The 24572-nt window shown below is 41.8% G+C and overlaps 2 protein-coding genes across 4 annotated transcripts in view; both read left to right on the plus strand.

Moving 5' to 3' along the window:
• The window catches only part of srrm3 (serine/arginine repetitive matrix 3), a 111851-nt gene extending 100347 nt beyond the window's left edge, over positions 1–11504 (plus strand). For all 3 annotated transcript variants that reach the window (XM_006799582.3, XM_035911446.2, XM_006799583.3), the window contains 4 exons: positions 3200–3495; positions 3619–3852; positions 3942–4067; positions 9357–11504. In XM_006799582.3, coding sequence (XP_006799645.2) covers positions 3200–3495; positions 3619–3852; positions 3942–4067; positions 9357–9630 — 930 coding nt within the window. In that variant the 3' untranslated portion in view covers positions 9631–11504. The remainder of the gene's footprint in view (positions 1–3199; positions 3496–3618; positions 3853–3941; positions 4068–9356) is intronic.
• Positions 11505–17685: 6181 nt separating this feature from the next.
• hspb1 (heat shock protein family B (small) member 1) lies at positions 17686–22748 on the plus strand. Its single transcript, XM_035911473.2, has 3 exons — positions 17686–18209; positions 21331–21394; positions 21862–22748. Exons 1-3 carry the CDS (start codon positions 17819–17821, stop codon positions 22016–22018), a joined length of 612 nt encoding a protein of 203 aa, XP_035767366.1. The 5' UTR covers positions 17686–17818; the 3' UTR covers positions 22019–22748.
• Positions 22749–24572: the final 1824 nt, after the last annotated feature.

Raw genomic sequence — 24572 nt, forward strand, 5'->3', positions numbered from 1 at the left:
TTTCTCTCTCAATCTCTCTCTTTCTCTCTCTCTCTTTCTGTTGTTTACCAATGGTCTTTAACCAAATTAATTTGACTTCATCAATTATGATTTGACTCTTAAAAGATTGGATTACGTAGCGCTCTGGTTTTTCTCTTTCCTGCTTAATTTCATCCTGAAGTCCAGTATCCAGCTTTATCTTCCAGGTCCATTTCTGTCCATTTATTTTTCTTTTCTCTCTGTTCTGGTAGAATGCATTCCTGTTTGTCCAGCATCTCTCTGTTTGTCGGTGAATTAGTACATTCGTCTTTTGATTTTCACCATATTGATTTCCTCGACTGTTTCCAATAACTGTCTTAAGCACAAGTGGTTGTGTTTTCCTATTATTACGCTTAGTTGTCTCCTCTCTAGTGGAGAACGGTGCTTTTGTTGTATCTTCAGATAGCAGCTCAGACAGAACAGGATAATGCATGCGGAAGACCCAGCTGTATTTGCTTTCAGACAAAGCGCCTTTTGGAGATTAACCTTCTGGCCTGCTTACAGTGAGCAGTGCATTACTGTGCATCACAAATTTTAGTCCCTAAACTCCCACTGTAATGCTAATTATATTTTTTGTCCTATGCTTAAAATAGAGGTTCTCTCTACATACTGTTTAAGGATGACAGCACTCTAGTTTTTATTTTATCATGAAATCCCCTGAAAAGACCAAAGCAAACAACACAGGCTGTCTGTCAATACAATTCCTGTACCCAGTCTGTTGTATATTCTTACCGAACCTGCAATAATTTATGAATGGGGCCCAATAGTTCCATTTCCGCAAACAGTTTCATTTGGTAAGACTTTACAACAAAAATCAGTTTAATTTATATGGTGCTAGTTAACAGTTAGAATTGTCTTAAGGTCCTTTATGTTGTAAGGTAAAAGAAATCCCCAACAATCAGATGCCTGTGGGCAGCACTTGGTAACTGTAGGGAAGAAAAACTCCCTTTTAACAGTAAGAGACCCCTGACAGAACCAGGTTAAGGGAAGAGATGCCATTGAAGCTAGACACAAAAGTGAAGTGAAGACATGTTCACAGTAATGATGCTGACGTTTAGTACTTAGCTCTTAGTTTGCTGATTTAACACAAAGTACAGCTGAGGCTGACGGGAATGTTGTAAACTGAAGTATTGGATTGCATTTTAATTTATTTAGGCTTTATCACTGTCATCAAGTTATTAACCAAATTCCATGACAATCTAGCTAATGACAATACACTGAAACTAGTTGGTGGTGGTTGATAGTGTGCCAGAGAATCTGGGAACTGGAAATATCTAATTCAGAGTTTACATTTTTCTGTCTCGAGCAAAGTGGTAAATGAAGCTGCTATTGCCATGCTAGTGGCTCTGCATAGGGGACAGTGCTCTCCTAATATCCTTTCTGGCCATTATAATTTCCAGAGTAAATGTTGCATGTCATGGGAACTATTTTTAACCGTGCGTTAACACACATTTGGTGCACTAGGACCTCTGAAATGCACTGCATGTGAATGTTTGTGCTTTCTCCAAAGTAAACTGCTCGGCCCATTTTCATGCCAATGAAATAAGAGATTACCCAGTGAAGCAACTGAACTGGCTGCCCTGCTAAAATAAATTAAGTGCAGTTTATTCGGGACCACTAAAGTCAGGTGTTATTTCCTTATACACTCATTTATTTTTGGCAGCATGTCATTGTTCTGATACCCCCCACCGCACCCCACCCCCCACACACACCCCACCCCCCACACACACCCCACCCTTCAAGCTTTACAAGGAAAGCAAGAGGTGGGAAGCCCTGGGACGGAACAGCCATTTAAAAACAGCATAAAAAGGAGGAACTTGGATATAGATGGGTTGCAAAGTGGCTTGCAGATGCAAAGCAACTATGAGCAGAAAAACCCAACCAAAAATTGTTTTGGTCTTTTTGTGGGATTTACAAAAGTGTATGATATTGTCTGCTTTATACCCTTTAAAGCTTTGCCAATTTTTGTTAGCTTCAAGGTCATTCCTGACTCTAAAAAAATCACTGATTTGGGTAAAATGTCTAGTTTTTTAAGCCTATTAATACAGCACTCTCTAATGTAGCAACAACTCCCTGGAACTACATGTAATATCAAAATCCTGCTAGTGTGAGAACTGTAAGTGTCCTGTATGAAAGAGATGAAAGAGTCCACAAGCACGAACACTGAGATAGTTAACTAGCAAACATGTCAGGCTGTCTCATTATATAAAGCACACTAAGAGCAAAAAGGTAAAGGAAGTATCTTTAACTCTCACCGACCCGTTGCTCTGTGATGTTTAGGAAGGTGACTAGGCCCAGAGGATTTAACTCTCTGTGTGAGGGACTCCCTGCACATTGTGGTTTTCCTCTTTGCTTTTCAGTTCTTTTCTATTGATTTCCATGCATTGTCTCATGAGTCACTGGCAGGGAAGGGTTTTGTGTCTTTTTCTCTTGCATTTTGTGAATCTAATGATGCACTTATGTTGCCCCACTTTTCCCTTTTCTTCATACCTTACCTACTAAAGGAGGGAATACCACTTTATTGGTAAGTGGATGTTAACCAAAAGGGAGTTAAACACGAGTAACCATTAAAAAAAAAACAAAGAAAATGGGTCGCTGTTCACATCTCAGCAATTGTCTTCAGGAAAAAAAAATCCAGAAAGAGAAAATTGAGTAGCAGAAGATTTGTTTTCTGATTCGATTGATACAATAATTGTGATCTTTATTTTGTTCCTTCCATTTCTGTGATGTTCCGTCAAGTTGTCTTCTTTCTGTTTCGTTTCTTTTTAACCATTACTGAAAAAACTGAAGAAGTCCTCTGTTTCTACTCTACAAAATCTGTAGCTCTCTACTTTCTGCCTCTGCTCTTAAACTTATTTGGTTCACAGTTTTGTTTTGTTTCTTTTTTCTACCCTCTCTTCCCCCTCTTCCTAGATTTTTTTTGTTTGTTTTTGCGATTATGATTTCTTCAACTCATTATGGTTTTGCATGCCAAGTATTGCATGCGCTGCACCATAGAGGACTATCTATAAGCCATATGGAGAAAAACTAGATCTTTTTCTTTTAGATGTTTACCTTCTTTTGGCAAGTACACCATAGCTCTCAATTACCAACTTGAAAACTCTCTGATGCTATTTTTTATCCTTTTTTTTCTTTTTTCTTTTCTTTTTTCTCCCTTTTGTTGGTCATCATTTCTCTACAGAAGTTCCACATGCTGACTGCCAGCTCTGCAAGCGTCCAGTCATCTCTGCTGAGAGAGCACAAGGTCCACAGCGCCCCTATCAGGAACCAGATGGGAAAGATGTGTGTGGCAGAAGATGCTGGGAGTGTCGATGGCAGGGGCACAGCTATAGGGAGCTCTCTGAGCAAGGCGTCAGGGAGGAGAGGAGGCCAGAGAGGTCAGAATAAGAGCTCCCACTCCCCTGCTCACAGCAGTGACTCGACCCACTCCCAGCACAACCATACTTACAGAGGGAGGAGCTCTCGTCACCACAGAAAGTAAGCCTTCCATTGCAGTTGTGCACTTTCAGGCTCTTATCACTGCTGGACCTCACCGCTTTGGCTTTGCAAATGAGAGAGAACTGTTTGACATCTGCTGGATTATACTTCCCATTCCCCCAGGGGAAAAGGTGGCCACTCTTCCAAGAGACACCACCAATCCAGTCGGGGTCAGGCACGCCACCGGAGCACATCAGCGTCTCCAGGGCACACGTCAGCCAACAAAGTCGGGAGCAAGGCAAACCTCAGACAGCGCAGCAGCTCCTGGAGCAGTGGGCGTTCATCCTCGCCCTCTGCCTCCAAAGACAGAGGACCCAGCAAGACCAAGTCCCCGCACAACAGGCAGAACGCCTCCAGGTGAGCCGCTGTCTGATGTATAGTAGATTTATAATATGCTCCCATTGGTCGATGTCATTGCTGGTGTGACTGATTTGTGTGTCACACAGGGACAGGGAGAGTGCCAACCGCTCTGACACCGACAGCCGAGCTCGCCGCCGTTCACGCAGCTACTCACCTATCCGCAAAAGAAGAAGAGATTCACCCAGCTTCATGGAGGCTCGCAGGATCACCAGGTAACGCCACATGATTAAACACACTTCTCCTCCACATTGTGTGTGTGTTTCAGCTCTTCCCTGCAAGGACCAAGCCCCAGAATAACACAGCCATGTATCTTGTTCTTTCTCACAGGCCTGAGTGGCTCTTAAATATGAGACACTTTAATGCGTTACACTTAAAGCATGTCCCATGATTTGGCAGGATGGTACTCATGCTGGGGTAAAAGTCATTCTTTCATAGCTTCAAATTACAACAAAGGCAGGCAAAAGAAATAAAGAGAAGGGATTTTGCTTCTGTTTCAACTCACGACCGGTAATTTTTAAGAAACCCATTAAGAGCCATTAAATCCTTTATTTGGAATAAAAATGAAAAACCACAGGCATAAATGGATGCAGTCATTATAAGGGTGGAGCTCTGGTAGACAGAAAATGTTACCTCCTGCTTTTAAACATCTATTTCAGACTTTCTATGGGCATCATGAGGTACATAAAGTGGTCACTGTCCTTTATGTTTGGGTTTTTACTCTGCCATCATGTTTCATTTCCTTTAGAGATGACATACCATGTGTAATGGTTTTGTACTTTCATTTACTGCAATGTCCCTCACTAAACAAGTTTTTATTATTGCCTAACTATAGCACTAGAGAATTGAAATACTGTATGAATTAAAAGCAAACATGCTACCAACAAAAACTACAAATCATATGGTGTTTCTGAGTCATTTCAGTAGAAAGATTGAACTGAAACTGCAGAAAATGTGCCTTTTGGTGATACCTGGGACCAGATACATACAGCTCTGTGTAGACTTCAGTGTTGGGTAAGTTACTTTAAATTAGTAACTTAGTTACATTACTAGTTACTTCTATCAAAAGTAACTCAGTTACTTCAAGTTACTCGTTACTTTCAGAGTAATTAGTTACTAGGGAAAGTAACTAGTTTTACTCAGAATTCTCTTGTTAATGTGTTGCTTCCGTAACTGGATACCCAGCAAGATTGCCAGTCTTCTAGCTTGCTTACTTGCCACAAGTGCACTGTGCCACCTACCAATAGAAAGGAAAAAATAATGTGCACATTTCCACGAGAGAAATCCCACACCTGATTCTATCCTAGCCTGCTTTTTACATCCAACACAAAAACTGCAGTCTTGGTGTTTTCGATTGTACTCAGAACTCGGAAATTCTGCCTTCTGAATAGGAAGATGTAGGCAACACCAGACTGCATATGAGCTGCATACAGGGCTGGACTGGGACAAAAAAAAATCGTCCCGGGCATTCTGACTAGAGACCGGCCCACCATTATAGGAAAAATCATAAAGCCTTTGAATGAAAATAAACACTGTTGTGACAGTGATGTACACTGTTCTGATGGTATATATGTATCAATCTATCAATCGTTTGTTGTAAGACTCAGATAATTATTTTTTTAAAAGTGAGACATTTTAAATGAGAATAAGAAAAGTATTTCCTTGTGCCCCCCTTTCCCTTTTAATGCCCTACATGGAACCCTGGCAACACTTTGCTAGACCTGCCCCTGCACAGTTACCAGCTGTCATCTCCTGGTTTCATCTTCATGTTTCCCTCTCACCACATATTCAAACCGATATCATGACCAGCAGGTTTACAGCTGTGGCTTCAGCAAACATCAGCTGATACTTAATTAATATTAAATAAATTCTAACAACAGCTGATCAAGCTTAAAAGTGCTGCTGTTGTTTACTGTGACATCCGCTGGTTTCCTCTTTCTGGCGCAAAGTGGGCGATAAATAAACAAGAGAGAAAAGCCGATCAGCTGATCATTGATCAGTTTCATGATTGAAGTAGAAACAGGAGAGGGAGGGTGAGAGGATGAGAGAAGAAGAGGCAGCTGTGCAGCGTAAACGCAGAATAACTCCAACTTTGTGTCTTTTTCATTGTAGCTGAAGTCCGGGACAAACTGTATTCCTTTTCAGCTCAATACAAAACGCGTGATATTTTCTCTGAATACCAGACGATTCCGTTTTTTCCAGGACGGTTGGCAACGCTAATAATTAACCTTATGAACAAAATAAAGTTCAACATCAGTAAGATAGCACCCACCCAGCTGTATAGAAACTCCATCATGCTAGCTAGCACGCAGTACGAAAAAGTCAGCATAACGAAAATAAACTCCACCTAAACTTGGTTCATATCTGACCCAGATGGACTGCAGGTTATAACTTCTTACCTGAAGTTCAGTTCACCTGACACTCTCGGACCAGCGGCCGCTTCGGGTCTCTCCTCTTGCCTCCCTTTTCCTTCATCCACCTGCTGGCTTCCACCACTTGCTAATGTTATTGAATCTGTGGAAGCTCCGCGATAGCCACCACACGAAGTAACGAATAACGAGCCTATCTAAATCCCAGTAACGAGTAACGCGTTCCTGGTTTTGGCATAATAACTAGTTACCGTGCGCGTTACCACAATAATAACGTAGTTACTGTAACGCGTTGCTTAATAACGCGTTAGTCCCAACACTGGTAGACTTACAACTAAAACTGTGAGTACACAAAAGCAGAAATGCAAGTGAAATTGCCTGTTTTGCTTTATAGTAAATTCCACCTTGGTTTGACTTGCCAACATCCAAATATCAGTTTGAGTGTTTATGTATCAGGCCTAGTAATGTTAATAAAAACCTGCAATGACCAGTTGGCAATGTCTGCCCACAGTCCCACTGAGACATGGATAGTGTCTCCCACACCTGAATCAATGAACTTGTGTAAAGTCAAGTTTCAGGAACAGCATAAAGTCCGACACCGTCTGAGGATTTGATCCTCGTACCTAAAAGCAGTGGGCACTGGGTTAACCCTGTAATGCCAAGTGGATCATATTTGATACACGAGTTTTTTAACCTTAAAAACCTGACACACACAATCAGATACACACAGTGTTACTGCGAACAAACTGCACGATATAGCAAAAATGTCACAAATTGAAACATAAATTATATTATGATATATTATGATCTTATTTTTTGTTATTTGTTAGAAGGTTCAATAAACACTTGAATTTGAATTTTCTGGCAAGTATTTCATGGTTCAGGCTTTAGAGGGTCAACACATGGAAGTCTGTGTGACCCCTCCAAAGATATGCATCCCCAGACCATCACTGTTCCACTGCCACACCAGTCATGCTGGATGATGCTGTAAATGTATAACATCTGCCACAGACTCCAGACTGTTTCATGTTTCCACATGTATTCAGTGTGAACCAGCTCTTATCTGTGACGAGAACAGGGCAGCAGTGGGAGGACCTGCCAGTTCTGCTGTTTACAGGTGAAGTCTAGTTGAGCTGCATGATGGTGGACAGTGAGCACAGGTCCCACTAAAGGACATCAGGACCTCTTGCCGCCCTCATAGAGTCTGTTTCTGACAGTTTTGTCAGAAACATGCACATAAATAGACCACTGAAGGTCATTTTGTATTGGTCATGCTGCTGGCTCTACAGGCTTGTCCAGCTTTCCTCGTGTAATGGCCTGTATGTCCTTCACACTCTTGAGACTGTACTGTGAGATACTGCACATATGATCATGCCTTCCTGGCGGAGTTGAAAAGTTATGCTGCCTCAATGAGGTGCAGGTACTGTCTCATGCTACTACTTATTGTTGCTTTTATTTACACCGAAGCAGGTCAAATTGATTCACCATGGTTTATACTTTCTAATTGGACATGTTGACAGCTGAAGTCTGACTATCTGTTATACTGTGATGATCAAGTCTTCCTTTTGTGAGCAGCGTAAATATAATCCAAGAAAAGTCCTTTATTCAATTTCTCTCTTAAATCCACGTGTTTGCTTAGTGCAAATCATCTACACATAAATTAACTCTGTGTGCTGTACACATTATTTGAAGCCCAGATACATGGATAAATTACACGGATAGAAGTGTACATCTCAGAAAGTATGTAAATATGAGATCTGAGGACCTGAAAGTGTAGAGCTAGTCACTTAAATTGATAAATGTTTTCAGTTATTGCCCTTATTTATTTTAATATTGAGTGATTTGTGACCAAAGTGCTTCAATACGAGATATAAAATAAGACGTAAGAATGAGGATGTAAAATGAAAATTAACTGAACTGAGCAAAAGATTTCATTGGTTAATTTAGTTGTTCCAGTTGTTCTATTCCATTTTAATGAGTCTCTTTAAAACCATTTATTAGACTCATCCACATATTTGTTTCCTGCTTACTTCTTAGACTTCTTAATTTATTCTCATATGATCGTTTCATTGTTACCAATAGAAATGTTTTTAGGTGCAGTTAATTATTCAGACAAACAGAAGAAGAAGAAAGTCCCACCTGCAGATGAAATGTGTTTCAGCCTCTCCCTCTCCCTCTGCAACCTTCTCATTCGAGTGTAAATAGCCATGGGTGAAATGTGTGTACTTTGTTATCTTTCACTTCAGTCCTTAAAGGTCCCGACACCAGGACAACGGGCTGCTGCTGAACCCGACTGCTGCCGGCTAGTTACCCCGGTAACATTTGCCGTGCAGCAGGACCCCAATACCGTGACTTCTGAAGTTTGGCCGAGCAGCAAATCATCAGAGCTCCCATGAGTAAACCAGGCTTCCTCCTCTGTCCTTTCTCCGCTTCTTCATCTCTTTCCTGAAACTCACTCCAACTCTAGAGCTGCACCCTGCTGTGTTTCTGCACTAATGTTGTAACACAAAGGATGCAAAGATTAAGCGCTATCAAGGTTTATTAGAGTGGAAGCCCCCCTCTTTCCCCCACACACCTTATTGCTTATACTGTTGATTCCCACAGCCAATGTAGAAGACAAAAGCTGGGGTTGAGTTATCTACAGAGCTGCTTGTGAAATGCACCTCGTAGCAGCAGGGATACCTTGATAGCGTTTATCTCTCCCTGCACCACTGACTCTTGATTTTTATTTTCTGGGTGTTGCCCTCCACTGAGAAGATGAGGTTCTTTAAGGAACTAATGGCTAATTACTTTACAGGAAGTACTTCCAGGGTGGCTATTAACAAGGCAATCTAAGCTTGAACTTCAACTAAACACATGCATTTTTCTGGTGTGTGTGTGTGTGTGTGTGTGTGTGTGTGTGTGTGTGTGTGTGTGTGTGTGTGTGTGTGTGTGTGTGTGTGTGTGTGTGTGTGAGGCTGAAGAGCTTCTTTTTAACCCACATAGCTGCTCTCTTTCAGATCCTGTACTAATTACACGTCACCACTCTGAGACCTAACACTGATTGCCTTAATCATGCTTTAACATCAGATTTAACAGTCTAACCATAGGAAATAGGACTAACTGTTCAAACCCTTATTTTTCTCCCCCCTCCAGTGCTCGGAAGCGGCCGATCCCATACTACCGGCCCAGTCCTTCATCTTCAAGCTACGACAGCAGCCCATCACGATCCAGCCGCAGCCGCAGCTACAGCAGCTACAGCCACAGCAGAAGTCACAGCAGGAGCCACAGCAGGAGCCGGAGCCAGAGCTGGAGCCGCAGCCACAGCTGGAGTCGCAGCCAAAGCCGGAGCTGGAGTCGCAGCAGGAGCCGCTCCCGCAGCCACCACAGTTATTACAGCCGCAGCAGCTATGACAGCCCGGGGTTCTGATGGCAACCAGCAGAACGAGAATGAAGAAAAAAAAAGAAAAAAAAAAACAGGAACAAAAGAAGGAGAAGTGCTGTTAAACCTGCTGCACTCTGGTAGATTCATTACGTATCCTTAGCAAGTCCTCAGCAGAAGCCGCACAGCTGTACAGCCTGGGATCCAAACTCCTTCACCATGGACCATTCTAACACAGAGCCTGGATCAAAGAGAGGAAAATGTATTTTGATATAGCACAATACAATATTGGCTGTCACTGTTCATGTCTTCTCACACATTCAAGGAAAGGTTTTTTCTTTTTTACATGTCTAAAATGAATTGGCTGAGCCCAAAGAACAAATGTATGTTAGCACTTTCCTTCTCATCTTCCACACAGCTACCAAAAATACATTCAATAACAGTTAACAACAGTTATATAAGTATATATATAGATATATATCAAATATATCCTGAAAAGAGGGGCTGAGTAGAAGACAAAAAGAAGGCAGACACATCGAAATCACACAGCTTACTGTACATTTCAGAGAATCACTTTGTTTTCGCTCATCAACCCCAAAGACTTCCAGTTCATCCAAGCACACAGATCAACAAAAAGAGAACAAAAGAGAAGTCAGAGGATGAATCAGGAAAAGAAATAAAAATAACTTTTTTTTTGTTTTTTTTAGGAGAAAACTGTATTGCATAGATTTGTCTGTACAGATGTAAACTCTCTTAAGTTTGGCTTTGTAAACTATGCACTGTATATTCCATATAGTTTGAAGAGGTATGTTCAGCATGATGCATCAGGAGAGACTCAAGGGACCTGATGGAAATGAGATGTGCCAGCAGGGTGAATCTGCCCTGCCCCTTCCCCGTGACCTTTGCAAACAGAGGTGAATGAAACGGAGGGGGGGGGGCTGTATGTGTTACATACTTTTACTCTCTTTCCTGTTTAAGTAATTACGTTCATTATGCTAATCCTGTGCGAGACTGTGTGTATGTGTGTGTGAGTTTGAACCTCCTTTGCAAAGATCAACGAGGTAATGATTTACATGAGCTGCTGTATGGTACCGTACTGCAAAAAGTCTCCATGCACATTTGTGAGTTGATCTCAGCTATTTATGAAACTCGCTGTATTTATTCATTTATTTATTGGGTTATTTATTGTTTAATATATTTATCATTTTGCTGTGAAGCAGTTGGATCATGGTTTGGAGATGGGTTTGCTGCAGATGTGAGAAAAGTACTGTAAAGCTCCAAGTTATAATACAGAATCGGTTTCTTATTGCAAAGTTTTCGCTCCTGTTATCAGATCAACAAGCAGGGCACAGATTCACTGCTATGTGTTTAAGAAGCTCTGATTTTTGAGTTGGTTGAACTGAGCATTCACCCATAGTTACTCCCACGACTGCCATTATCGCGTCCCCAGCCGATGTAATGACTCATGGTAACGCGGGGCTGCTGTGGCTCTGTCTGTGCCGAGGGAGGAAGATGACTCGGCCTGAAGCAGCCTGAAGAATCTATTACTCTGCTCTACTGTACATTTCCAGTCACTCCATATTTCAGTCCCTTGTATAATTGGCCACACAATTCTAGCAGAGGTCTCCCCAGTTGCTGGCTACAAAAGATAATGAGCGATGGCTTGGCAGGCATGGCAGCAGGCTGTGTCTGCACCTAATGAGGGTGGTTAACAAACAGGTGATACAATCAGGGATCAGCCTAAGTCTTCCTTACCATTCACCCGGTCTCATGACATGCATTTCCAGTGTAACCACACTTATCCCAGCTGTGATGCTCTGCAGCCTGACCATTTATTCCAAGTATAACATCGCCCCTTTGATTCTACAAATCATTCTTTGTATTGTACAAGTTATTATACCTGACAATAAACAGAAACAAATGGGGAAATGATCCAGTTTTTGAGTTCTTCTCTCTGCCTTCAGGTGCAGTCAGTGATAACTTGTTGGTGCTGTGTATTTATCTTCCTACAGATGGCACTAATGAGAACCTTGACCAAAAACATGAAGCCTCTCTCTATTAAGTAGGCTAGAATGTTCTCCAACTGGGGCTGAGAGGAAGATATGGCTTATTTTAGAGGCAGATCTCACATCCTGTGCTGTAACTTTGAGGGATTAGATTTCTTACACTGAGACCTGAGCTATATCTTCCAGAAATACTTACTTTGCCATATATATCAAATAAATTAACATAACCTCCATTTCCCTCTGAACACTTCCTCGAGATTTCTCAGTTACTATCACTGTTGTAGCTGAACTGTCAGTTTATGTTATTTTTTCCCTTCTCCTTCTCTGTCTGTGTAACACTGTGAGAGATAGAGGCATGTCCCTGTGACACCTGCTCACTTTGTGCCAGAAGTGTACAGCTCAATAGGACACCTTTCACAGCAGACACTTTAAGTGTCACAGCAGCAAAGTCCACTGGTGGATAGTTATTAAATTAACAGTGGCACACTTCCATCAAGACTGCCAGTAAACTGTGACAATGAGCAGCATGGACCAGACCACTAGGTTTCAAAGCTGGATGCCAATGCAGGATTTTGGCAGATTCCCTTATCCAGGGACTCTTCTTTGCTCACGACCTTTATTACACCTTTTTTGGTCGGTATTGTTATAATCGTCTCTGCTTTGGAATCTCATCAGCCCCAGAACACTTCCAGAAATGGATGACACGCATTCTTGAGGGCTTAGAAGGAGTCCCCTGCCAGATGGATGATGTGCTCATCTGGGGGACGTCACAAGCAGAGCATGATGAGAGACTTCGAAAAGCACTGGTTCGACTGCAGGAGGCTGGAGTAACATTGAACGGCAAGTGTGAGTTCTTCAAGAACAGGATAAAGTTCCTGGGGCAGGTCATTGAGGCATCGGGGGGTTAGCGCAGATCCTGACAAGGTGCATGCCGTGAGTTCCATGGATGAGCCCAGCAACATAAGTGAGGTGTTTCTTCCTCACCTTGCGGAAAAAACGCGCCCCCTAAGAGATCTGCTGAAGAAGTCCAACCTGTGGTCATGGGGGCCACAGCAGCAGCAGGCTTTCGACGGCATCAAAAACGAACTGACGACACCCCCAGGGCTTGCTCTGTATGATCTAAGTGCTGAAACGTGCGTATCAGCTGACTCATCTTCGTATGGCTTGGGAGCAGTGCTTCTCCAGCGGCACGCTGATTTAGGGTGGAAACCAGTAGCATACGCTTCAAGAGCTCTCAGCGCGACAGAGCAGCGACATGCTCAAATTGAGAAAGAGGCCCTCGCTTCAACATAGGCCTGTGAGAGGTTTGCAGAGTTCCTAATTGGGAAAACATTCCACATTGAAACAGACCACAAACCTCTGGTCTCGTTTCTTGGCTCCAAGGGCCTGGATGAGCTTCCACCTCATATACAACGTCTACGCATGCGATTGATGAGGTTCTCTTATACCATATCTCATGTTCCTGGTAGAGACATTGCAACAGCAGATGTACTGTCCAGAGCTCCTGTATGTGACACAACTGATGTGGTGACACTTGTATGTGGAGTCCGTCATAGCAAGTCTGCCAGCCACAGAGCCACGACTCAGAGAAATCCAGACACATCAGGACAATGACAGCATTCTAAGCAAGCTGAAGAAGTTCTGTGTGGAAGGATGGCCAGATAAGTACTCCATTGAAAGGGTTTTCCAGCCTTATCTGCCATTTTCAGGTGACCTCACAGTCCACAATGGTTTGCTTCTTTATGGGAGCAGATTAGTGATTCCCACATCACTCAGAGCAGACATTCTGTCTAGACTACATGAGGGACATCTGGGAATAACGAAATGCAGAGAGAGAGCTAAACAATCTATTTAGCTCTCTCTGAGCAGTGAGCAGGCCTGAGCAGTGAGCTGATAAAAGTGATCGAGACCTGTGACTAAACACAAAGAAACCATGCTACCTACCGAGTTCCCACAAAGACCGTGGGCCATGGTTGGAACTGATCTGTTCCAGATAGAGAATAAACAGTACCTGGTCATTGTGGATTACTTTTCCTGATTCTTTGAAGTTGCCAAACTGACATCTACAACATCAGAGGCAGTGATCGAGCACTGTAAATCAATCTTTGCACGTCATGGCATACCAGAGCGGGTTCGCTCTGATAATGGACCTCAGTTTTCGTCTGATTCCTTCACAAGATTTGCACAAGAATGGGGTTTTAGCCATGTGACATCCAGTCCCCACTTCCCTCAGAGCAACGGGGAGGCCGAGAGGGCAGTCAGGACTATCAAAAGTCTTCTTAGAAAGTCTGGCGATCCCTATCTCACCCTTATGGCATACCGGGCCACTCCATTGGCAAATGGCTACAGCCCAACTGAGCTTCTCATGGGTAGAAGGATAAGGACAACTATTCCTGTCATCCCATCACAGCTAAATCCAAGAGGTACGGACACAGACAAGCTTAAAGCTATAGAACAAACGTACAGACAAAAACTACAACTACAACTACAACCGCAGACACAGAGCACATGATATGCTATAGCTCAATCCTTGAGATATTTTGAATATTGTTACATCTCAAAATTTTCTTCTGCTTAGTAAGTTTAGCACAGCATGTCGTACACAGAAGTAAATAAGGCTCTATGACAGATTTTTGGAGTCAACCCAAGAGCCTTACAGCCTTACGTACAGTACAGATGGGCAGATCTATCCAAGTATTAATACCATGGCTGGTATTGATATCAGATTGATAATAGGATCAATATTTTTGGATCAATATTAGAATCAATATTTTGTTTCTATCCTCTTCAGTATGTAGCCCTCTTAAGTAATTTTTTTCACTGTCACATCTATTTTTTAAATAGCCTAGCACATTTAAAACAATAAAAGCTGACCCAAGGGCGTAGATTTGGTTTTGGCATTGGTGGGGACGGATGATTCAACCACCGAACTCTGCCCTGTTTCTTTTTTTCCCCTTTTTGTCTTTGCTTCTTGATAAAAAAGGATAAATATACTTGCCTACATATGCTATTCTACATGCTTTTAAACCATTTAAAATTACAATTCATAGTTTTACATTTGAATTATATATTGTTAAATTACTATTAAACAAATGACTGACTAAGTATTTTAGAGTTTAGTTTACTTCAGCCATATTCCATATAAATCAGGTATCATACAAAAATAAGAAATAGCTTCAAATACAATTCAATTCAATTCATTTTTATTTATATAGCGCCAAATCACAACAAATGTCGCCTCAAGGCGCTTCATAGATACAGAGAAAAGCCCAACAATCATATGACCCCCTATGAGCAAGCACTTTGGCGACAGTGGGAAGGAAAAACTCCCTTTTAACAGGAAGAAACCTCCGGCAGAACCAGGCTCAGGGAGGGGCGGCCATCTGCTGCGACCGGTTGGGGTGAGAGAAGGAAGACAGGATAAAAGACATGCTGTGGAAGAGAGACAGAGATTAATAACAGATACGATTCAATACAGAGAGGTCTGTTAACACATAGTGAGTGAGAAAGGTGACTGGAAAGGAAAAACTCAATGCATCATGGGAATCCCCCGGCAGCCTACATCTATTGCAGCATAACTAAGGGAGGATTCAGGGTCACCTGGTCCAGCCCTAACTATATGCTTTAGCAAAAAGGAAAGTTTTAAGCCTAATCTTAAAAGTAGAGATAGTGTCTGTCTCCCGAATACAGTCATGACAATAAAAGAATATGACTTTAAGGACTTAACAACATTACTTCAGTCATAGTACACCAACATCTCTTATACATTAGCACTAAGGGAACACTGAATGACCTGGTGGGTTTTGTCCATAAAACTACTCATCAAGATTACCACAAAGTAAAAGATCTCTCAGCAAAATTATGCAACATTTTAGGCACTATTGCCCAGATCAAATCAGTGAGCTGGAATTTTTTTTTATTCCAAACATGAACTACTGTTACAGCAACAGACATGGACTACTGGTGTTCCACACAACAACTCAATGTCCACTATGTGAAGGAGCCAAACACATGCTTGCTCCTCTCGTTAACTGAGATAAACTGCTGGCATATTGGTTTTACATCTATACTGTCCAGTCTCTCCTGGTGGACATGGCATACAGCAGCATTGTTTAATCTCATTCGAGTCACTGTTAACCTTACCCATCTTTTTAGTCTTCTGAGAGCACTGAAGCTTCTTTTAGCCTCAGTACATGCGTTTTATCCTCAGATTAAAATTATTATTATTATGTGCCTCACCTTTGGCCCTGGCTCTTCCCCACTGACTGCACTAGGACATATTGCCACCTGATAAAATAGCACATTGATTCGTGCCATATAAAAAGTGAGACGTGTCAATTCAGATTCTTTGTCAAATATACACTAATGAATCAATTTACATCAGCAGCCTGACAATTGTCATGATAATAAATACTAGTTAATCTATAGCACCAAATCATCAGTCAGTCACCTGTGACCTCGTATCTTCACCTCTGTCCGAGCTACAACATGGCAGAGCTGTCTTTGTCCCCTGATAAATAACAATGAGATATTCCAAATACATGCAGTCACATATGTGCTTCAAATACAGTAATGAACCATCAAGTCATCATCCAATTCCACCTGTGATCTTGTATCACCATTGTTGGTTGGAATATTTGCAAAATCATGACTACCTCATGATATTTTGTCTCAAAAATTAACCCTATGAATATGTCAGTACCAGTAGGATGAAATTATTGTGTCACCAACATTTAACGTTAGACATATAATTTTAACAGCCTCTGTAAACTAATATCCTGGCGTTTTCTCTGACAGTTTCAATCAAAATTAGAAATGCTACTGTGGGAGACTGAGATAACTAATAGTGCTGCATGTTGTGCAGTTAGTTTCAAAAACACGTTATTCATGGTTGCATACAATTTTAGACTGATGTGGGCCAAAGCCTAGCATAGCCTGTAACGTTATTATGACGGACACATTTTATGAGTGAACTTGGCTTAAAGTGACTTACAGGCTTCTTTGAAAAATACTTTCTTGTATCCAGGTTCTTCCTTTTTGCTGCCGTCCTCCTCTCCTCCTTGCAGAGGAGAGGAGGCAAGGAGCTTGCCGCTGCTAAAACTAAACAGAGCTGCCTGAAAGGTACAGCCAATCACATTGGCCATATTTGTCACATGACGTAGGACTCCAGTAGAGAACGTAATTTAACTCTTTCTGCACCGCTGGGTGAATGAGACGTCGACAGATGGGGTTTTTTTTTTCTTTCTATCAGGTTAGTTTTTCTTTACTCGAAGAGATCAAATTATTGGTGGGGACAATTCAATAATCGCTGGATATTGGTGGGGACATGTCCCTTCCGTCCATGCCAAATCTACGCCCTTGAGTTGACCCAAAGTGCTTAAGAGACAGACACATTTACATTCCAGGTCTCCAAAAAGCCCAAAATACAAATTACAAGAAAAGCTGAAAGTGTGTGTGTGTGTGTGGGGGGGGGGGTTGTTTCAACTACTTCGTGTGGAAAGTAAAAATCATGATGATTTAGTGGTCATTAAAATGTATTCAGGATTAGGAAACTGGCGATTAATGTCATAAATCATGACATACTACTCCCCCCTAGATAAACTGCCCTCATAGTTTAAAAATATGTGTGCTAGTATTAGTAATACTGGCTGTGTGAGACACTACAGCTTGTTAATTCCCCCTTTGTGACAAAGAAGTATGAATAGGTAGGTGTGAACATGGTGAATTTTCCTCCAGTTTTAATGCAGTCATTTGCCTTCATGTACCAAACTGATATTCCACTGTGTATTTCATTCAGGGCTGAATGGGTTCATAGCGCACCATAGTGTTGTTAAAAATAGCATGTTAGCTTGTAAGTAGACGGACAGAAGCCTCCCAGATTCTTCTGGCTCTTTGAGATGCACAGGGAGAGGAGAAGGGGGTTTACACACAGCACTCAGTGCATAGGGCAACTGTTACATGGGAGGGTCTTCCTGTTGGATTCCATTCCAGTGCTACTTCCGCTATAAATAGATATTCTAGTGCTTTCGTAAAACATTCTGGAGGCATGAGGTATGGGGCTTGAGTCTGAAGGGAGGGTTCTGTTGATAAGGGGTGGTGTCAGTGGGTATAAAAGCTCTCAGCTGAGAGGCAGACAGCACATTAAGAAAACACTTCCAGAGAGGCCAAGGGGCTCTTGATCTGCACACAGCAACACTCCTCTGAAGCTTAGAAGAAATTCCCAGATCATCATGGCTGAGAGACGTATTCCTTTCACCTTGCTCCGCACTCCGAGCTGGGACCCATTTCGTGACTGGCACCAGAGCAGCCGTATCTTTGACCAGACCTTCGGTATGCCCGTCCTGCCCGAGGACATCGCTGCATTCCCCAGCACCCACTGGCCGGGGTACCTGAGGCCATCCATCCTGGCTCCAGAACTAATGACACCGCATGCTCCCTTGATGTATCCAACCCACATGATGGCTCAGCAGGCTCAGGCTCGGGCCCTGTCCCGCCAGCTGAGCAGCGGCATTTCCGAGATAAAGCAGACTCAAGACAGCTGGAAGGTATCGCTGGATGTGAACCACTTCTCACCTGAGGACTTGATGGTGAAGACAAAAGATGGCGTGGTGGAAATCTCGGGTGAGCGCTTATTTGATTTCTGTCGCTCTCCTTATTGAATGATTGAAAGGTCATAGTGTTTTATGTCCTGAAACCTAAGGTGTCATTTTCCTGTCAGATGTTCCTTGAGTGACACACTTTAGACAGCTGTACTGGTTGATATGCACACTGTCTCACTTTAGTGTTCTTAAGTGCCTCTTTCTCTTCTGTAAAACAAAAACTGATAGAACTGAACAAAGCATGAGGTGGTTACATAGTTAAATAACATATTGAGACAATAGAGTAATGTGTTCAGGGACTTGGGAGGGTCAGGGGGTTTTGACTCTAAGCCCACTGGACGCAACCCAAGACACAGTTCAAAATGTGGGAGTTGACTTTTAAAGACGCTCAGGCATGAAAACAATGTTAAAACAGCCTCACTGTCCATCCAGGACGGGCAGGAGCAAAGCAGACCTGAAGAAAGTGTGGAACTGATCAGATAGCAGCTTAGTTCTCTGAAGCCCTAGGCTCTCTTTTCTCTGAGTGAATCTCAGCCTCACTGCCTGCTATTTCACAAAGGATCCAATTCTCAGAGCTGGGGATTTAGCTGCAGCTTACCCAGTATGTCCACTACTTTAAAAGGACTGCTGGATCTTGTCCAGGTCCAGTGTTCAGTCCCTGACTGTACCCAACATCTCCCGGCTCAGAGACTGGACCTCATCAGAAACACCAAGATAAACAAAGCACGAAATTCAATCCAAGTGGAATTTGCCACCCCATGTTCCACCCCATGTATCACCAGTGACCCAGGATGATATTTTAAACACAACAGTGTAATGAAGAGTTTTGTAAACACACCAAAGTGCGACCTCTCCGCAGCTGTCGGTCAAAACTAATGACTCTTCGTTTAGCTGTTGAAAAAGTGTGTGTTACACAATCAATTTGGTCCAGTTGAAAAGCGGACAGCTCTCTCTGGACCGCAACCTTTATCGGTTCGTTGTCACAACAAACATATTACTGTATTCAGAGGCAGAATGAAGGGCAGCATTTCAACTTTATAGCAGGGAATCTGAGATACAAGAGGCTGATTAAGTCTGGTGAGGTGTGGTTCAGTAGCACTGAACTGCATGAGTTTTAGAGTTAACCTAACATATATGCAAATTAAAACTCTCTGAAAAAATCTTTTATGAAACATTTTAGAAATCTATGAATACATGTATGTATATCCTTAGTGCTTTACAGCGTTTCTTGATTGCTGTCATGCAGCAGACAACTCAAACAAGCCTAACAGAGGCATTGACGGTCAAAGTGACACATTTTGTTTATGCCTCCAAAAGCTAATTTTGCCTTCAAAACAACACAATTTGCAAACAAGTATATGAGCTTTTCTAATCAATCATGGCCCGCCAGCTGAGCAGCGGACAACAAAATACAAAATGCAGCACTTAGTGGGATCCAGAATCAAAAATGCTTTGATGCAAACTGGCTGAAAACTGAAATACTGTACATGTTACAGAAAATACATATATTCAAAATGAATACAGTAAACCAAAATAAAATCTATTACAGTATAAGAAACAGCCACTATTGATACTCAGTCCCTTCTGTCTTGACGAGTTGGCCACAAGGCTTCATCCACATCAAAATTCTCACTCAAAATTCTTTCTTACAATACACAGAGGAAAAAATCTTCTTTCATGCCGTATCCAACCTTGACATTCCTTCTCACCTATTTCTTGGGCTGCAGCAGTCATTGCATTCAGAAAGGGTATCTGCTCATAGGGATGGTGATAATAAACTCCTCTAACGGATTCAAAAATGGGGCACATGCTAGGAGGAACTGCATCATTATATGTGGGTGTATTGCAAACTACTCATTGGTGGAACGCCACATTATCCCAGATAATGTCGAAGAGGGGCATGACAGTCCTCAACAGCCCTCTCTCCTCAGGCTGGATCAGCCTCTCATGAAGTGTATTCAGGAATGTCATGAGTCGTTCGGTGTTGGATGGGTGAATGGTGGGGATATAGCATAGGACACCATCATTGGAGATGGCAGCACACGTGGGTATGTTGGCACCCCTCTGTCCTGGAACTGTGAAAGTGAGGGTTGAGGTTCCTGATCTGCAATCACTGCTACCCTGATTTGTGTGACAATTGTCCCTCTTCCACCAGAGAACGGCAGTTCTATAAAGAATACATGTAATGGGATTGAGGAAACAATTACATGAAGTATATTGCTGAAGATATTACTGCACAGCAACATTACAGTGTTTCTGTTTAAACCGGTTGTACTCTTTGTCCAGCCTCTTTAAGTGAAAAGCCATGAATGCCTTTCCAACTACACCTCTACCTCACACATAGACGTGTCTTCCTTGGACCCCTCTACCTGTTACTCTCACTCTCATCTGCCTTAGACCTCCTCCATCCATGCTAGTAAAGAACAACACAGGTGTGCACCTTTGAAGGCCTGCAGACAGGAAATAAACTAAACCAACTCAGAAAAAAAACCTCAACAACCATTCATCTCCAGGTTTAGTTTTCACAGCCAAATTTTAAAAATAGAAACAGAATGCTTATTATTAACTTTCAGAGGTGATGGTAGATGCCTGTAGTCTTTGTGCTAAGCATAAGAGCAATCTCTGGATATCCAGTAGTGGATCACATAAATAAATGCTTTGAAAAAGCACAAAGTCCAAATCAGATTATGGCTGGACTCTATAAAAGTAACTGTGCACCATAGTGAAAACAGGTGCTCTGTACCAGTCAGTCATCAAGGCAAACCAGCACTCAGAGTAACGGCTCCCAGAAAATTCCAAAAAAGGTGATGCACCTCTTGTAAATAAGGTGTAATAAGGTGATGCAGCAGATCCTGTTCATGAGGTGAGCAATATAGGTAACCTTCACATAATAAGAGGAGGTAAGAAATACAATCCCAAACAATTGTCAATTTATTATTTTCATTAGGTGCTAAACTAGAGTGCATAAATTAAGGCTTAGATTAGTGGAATGAAGTCTGTATGCACTGTTCCACCCAACAGGTTTATTTTACTATGGTAAACAAGATGTCTTCTTGCACTGCTGGCTCTTCATATCTTTGCACTGCTCCTTATAGCAAATGTATCTTTCAGTCTAGCTTAAAGTATATTGTCTGTGTCCACAGGTAAGCACGAGGAGAGGAAAGATGAGCATGGTTTTGTGTCCAGAAGTTTCACCAGGAAGTACACGTGAGTTTGTCTTTACTTGAGAAAGAATAGAAAGGAATCTTGATGTACTCTTGATCACTTCCTGCCATTAATCAAACTAATTTAAGGAAGATGTCTAAAATCGTGACTCTGATACTGTGAGTCTCTTTAGTTCATGGGCTGATCTGTTCTGGCTGGCGGGCTGCTGATAGCTAAATTTCATGCTCTGAAAAGTAGCAGCAGCCTTCAAGCGGTTCATCCCTTCTTGAGTCTTGGTAGACTTTAGCTTCATAGGGCTCTGCTGCCATCCAGGGGCCATAGAGTAACACACACTAAGCTGCTACTGAACTTTACTCGTTTTACTAAACGCTTTGGTCCTGTTAGTTTTTGACTAAATTGTAGCACTGATATCCTTTTCTCACTGAGAAGCAAGGTTTTATTGTTTTCTTTTCTTCTGATTTCTGACCTACTGACCTTCTACCTAATTGTGTCGTATTCCTCCCTCGCAGCCTCCCCCCTTCAGCTGATGTTGAGAAGGTGACATCTGCCCTTTCTCCTGAAGGCGTGCTGACTGTGGAGGCTCCTTTGATCAAACCGGCCATTGAGCACTCAGAAACCACGATACCCGTCAATGTCGAAAGCAACGGCGGTGTGGTGAAGAAGTAGTAAGAAAATGGGCACCATTTCCTTCCAAACTGTCCTCCTCCACATACACACATTCAAATAGATGTGTGTGTGGGAGGAGGAGGAAAAGGACGGGGGATATTCCGCTTGTAGTGAGGAAAAGAATCAGCTTACCGCTCTTCATAAACCGAGCTTGTTCACATGCCAAGCAGAGGAGAGCGAAGGATTGCCCTAGCTCTTCCCTCTCAACTCCATCTCTGGTAATGAGCCTACCCCAGCAGAGCACACTGTGTAAACATATCTGCACCAGTGCCATGTGCGTGCTCTTTGTGCTGTAATTACACTCTTCATCTGAATACGCAGCTTAGCCCAGCTCCCAGCTTCTTGTTTCTTTTTCTTCCTGACTGACACACACACACACACACACACACACACACACACACACACACACACACACACACACACACACACACACACACACACACACACACACACACACACACACACACACACACACACACACACACACACAGTGCTTTATGCTGCCTCTTCAAACATCAAAACAGAATGGAATAGCAGCAAATGTGACAATTATTGGAGGCAGAATCCCAGGAACTGTCCTGGGATTCTGCCTCCAATAATGCACATACTAATCCACATACACACCAAAGCTTTGAGTAAAGAAAGAGGACTGTTTGTGATCTTGCTGTTGTGTGGACTGAAACAGACTGATTTAAGCCATGCAAACAGGAAATAAAAAACACCCAACATATAGAGTCTCTGCTGTTCATTTGTGTTTGATTGAGTTTTTGTTGCTGTTGTGATACCTGATCCCAAACTGTTCATCCTGTGGTCACCAGTAAATGGTAAATGGCCTGTATTTGTATAGTGCTTTACTTAGTCTCTAAGGACCACAAAGCACTTTACACTACATTGAGTCATTCACCCATTCACACACACATTCACACACTGGTGATGGCAAGCTACATTGTAGCCACAGCTGCCCTACAAAGGACTGTAACAATTTGATATTTAACAATAGCGCCCCCATGTGACCGTCTGATCCCTCCACACAGTAACACAGTGGACCAGGTTTCATTAAAATTGTAACACATTTTAAGTGAATAAAACATTACTTCAGCTTTTTTTGTAGAGTACCCCCATTAGGTCAGTCACTGAAAGATTTAAATTGATAAGGACTTAGTATATTATTCATAATCTGCAGACTGTGACGGTATATAAAGTTCTTTTCTTTTTTTTAATGAATCACAGTAAAGTGAACTTCAGCAGATAGCACCCATATGCCCATATGTATGGAGTCAGAGTAAAAGTGATGTTGCTGTGACCTAGGTGTTATATTTACAGAGAAACGTAGCCATCTTTTCAGCTGTGCACCTGCACTGAAATGTGTCATAATTCCCAAATTGCATAATTCCATCATACAAAAGTCTCTAATGAATCATTTATTGCCAAATGGATATATAATTGATGGATTTTTGCTCTGTTCTGTTGACTGAACAAGGTCATTTATAACCATTGCACCAGGCTTGTATCCTGCAGTGAAATGAAAATTTACAGAGCCCGCTGAAGTCAAAAAGGCAGTCAGTATAATTTATGAATCTATAGCAGTGGCTGTGAAAGTGCTAATATGCAAATTATTTCAATCATCTGGCACTATCATGAGGTCAAACTTTCAATTAGGGCCAAAATGTACCTATTTTTTAAACTGTACAGATCAAACCAATCAAACTCATTACATCTTCAAAAACCTGATCATGTGCTGCTAACTTAGTATCTGAGACACAGACAAGAAGAATATGGGCATGAAGCTGCATCCACACAGGAAGAAATTCATGTAACGTGCTGACCAGAGACCATTGAAAACACTGGTAATGTGAAGTAGACGGGACCCTAGATACATTTTATTTAGCTTCATAGGCTAATTGCTTACATATAAGTAAAACTTGGCCAACAGAAATGGAAACCAGAACGTATCCCATAGCCCGTAAGTATTTGGACGTTGGCACAGTTGTATTTTTACCCCTGTAGATCACCACTGTGGTGTTTTAAATCAATCAAGATGTGATTGAACTGCAGACTTTTAGCTAGCTTTAATAAAAAAAAAAATATGAATGAATAAACTGTAAATATTAATATGGACCTGAATATATTTATAGTGTTTAAATCATAGTATTTGGTGATTGTGATCATGCCATAGTTAACTTTAAAAAATAGATTTTCTTTGACTGCTACAAACAGATTAGTACAGCCACTTCGCAGCAAGAAGATTATGATCAGAAACCTCCTGAAACGCTTATTCACTTCTTAAACACTGACAGACAAGCAGTTTATATCTGGTCCCAGAATAGTTTTTGAACAGCTGTGCAAAACCCCACAAATATTAATTATATTACATCAATTAAAGTGTACTGAATTGACTTTAAGGTTAGTTTGCAGCTTAAATAGCTCAATTTAAATATTTACAATTTATATAGAATTTAATTTACTGATACATCACATTTCATCACAATTTTTCACCAATTAGTTAAACTGCAGGAATGTCTTAAAGACATAAAGACCTCCTCACTACGTACGA

The sequence above is a fragment of the Neolamprologus brichardi genome, chromosome 10 (genome assembly GCF_056152115.1).
Source record: "Neolamprologus brichardi isolate AB-2024 chromosome 10, ASM5615211v1, whole genome shotgun sequence".
NCBI lineage: Eukaryota > Metazoa > Chordata > Actinopteri > Cichliformes > Cichlidae > Neolamprologus > Neolamprologus brichardi.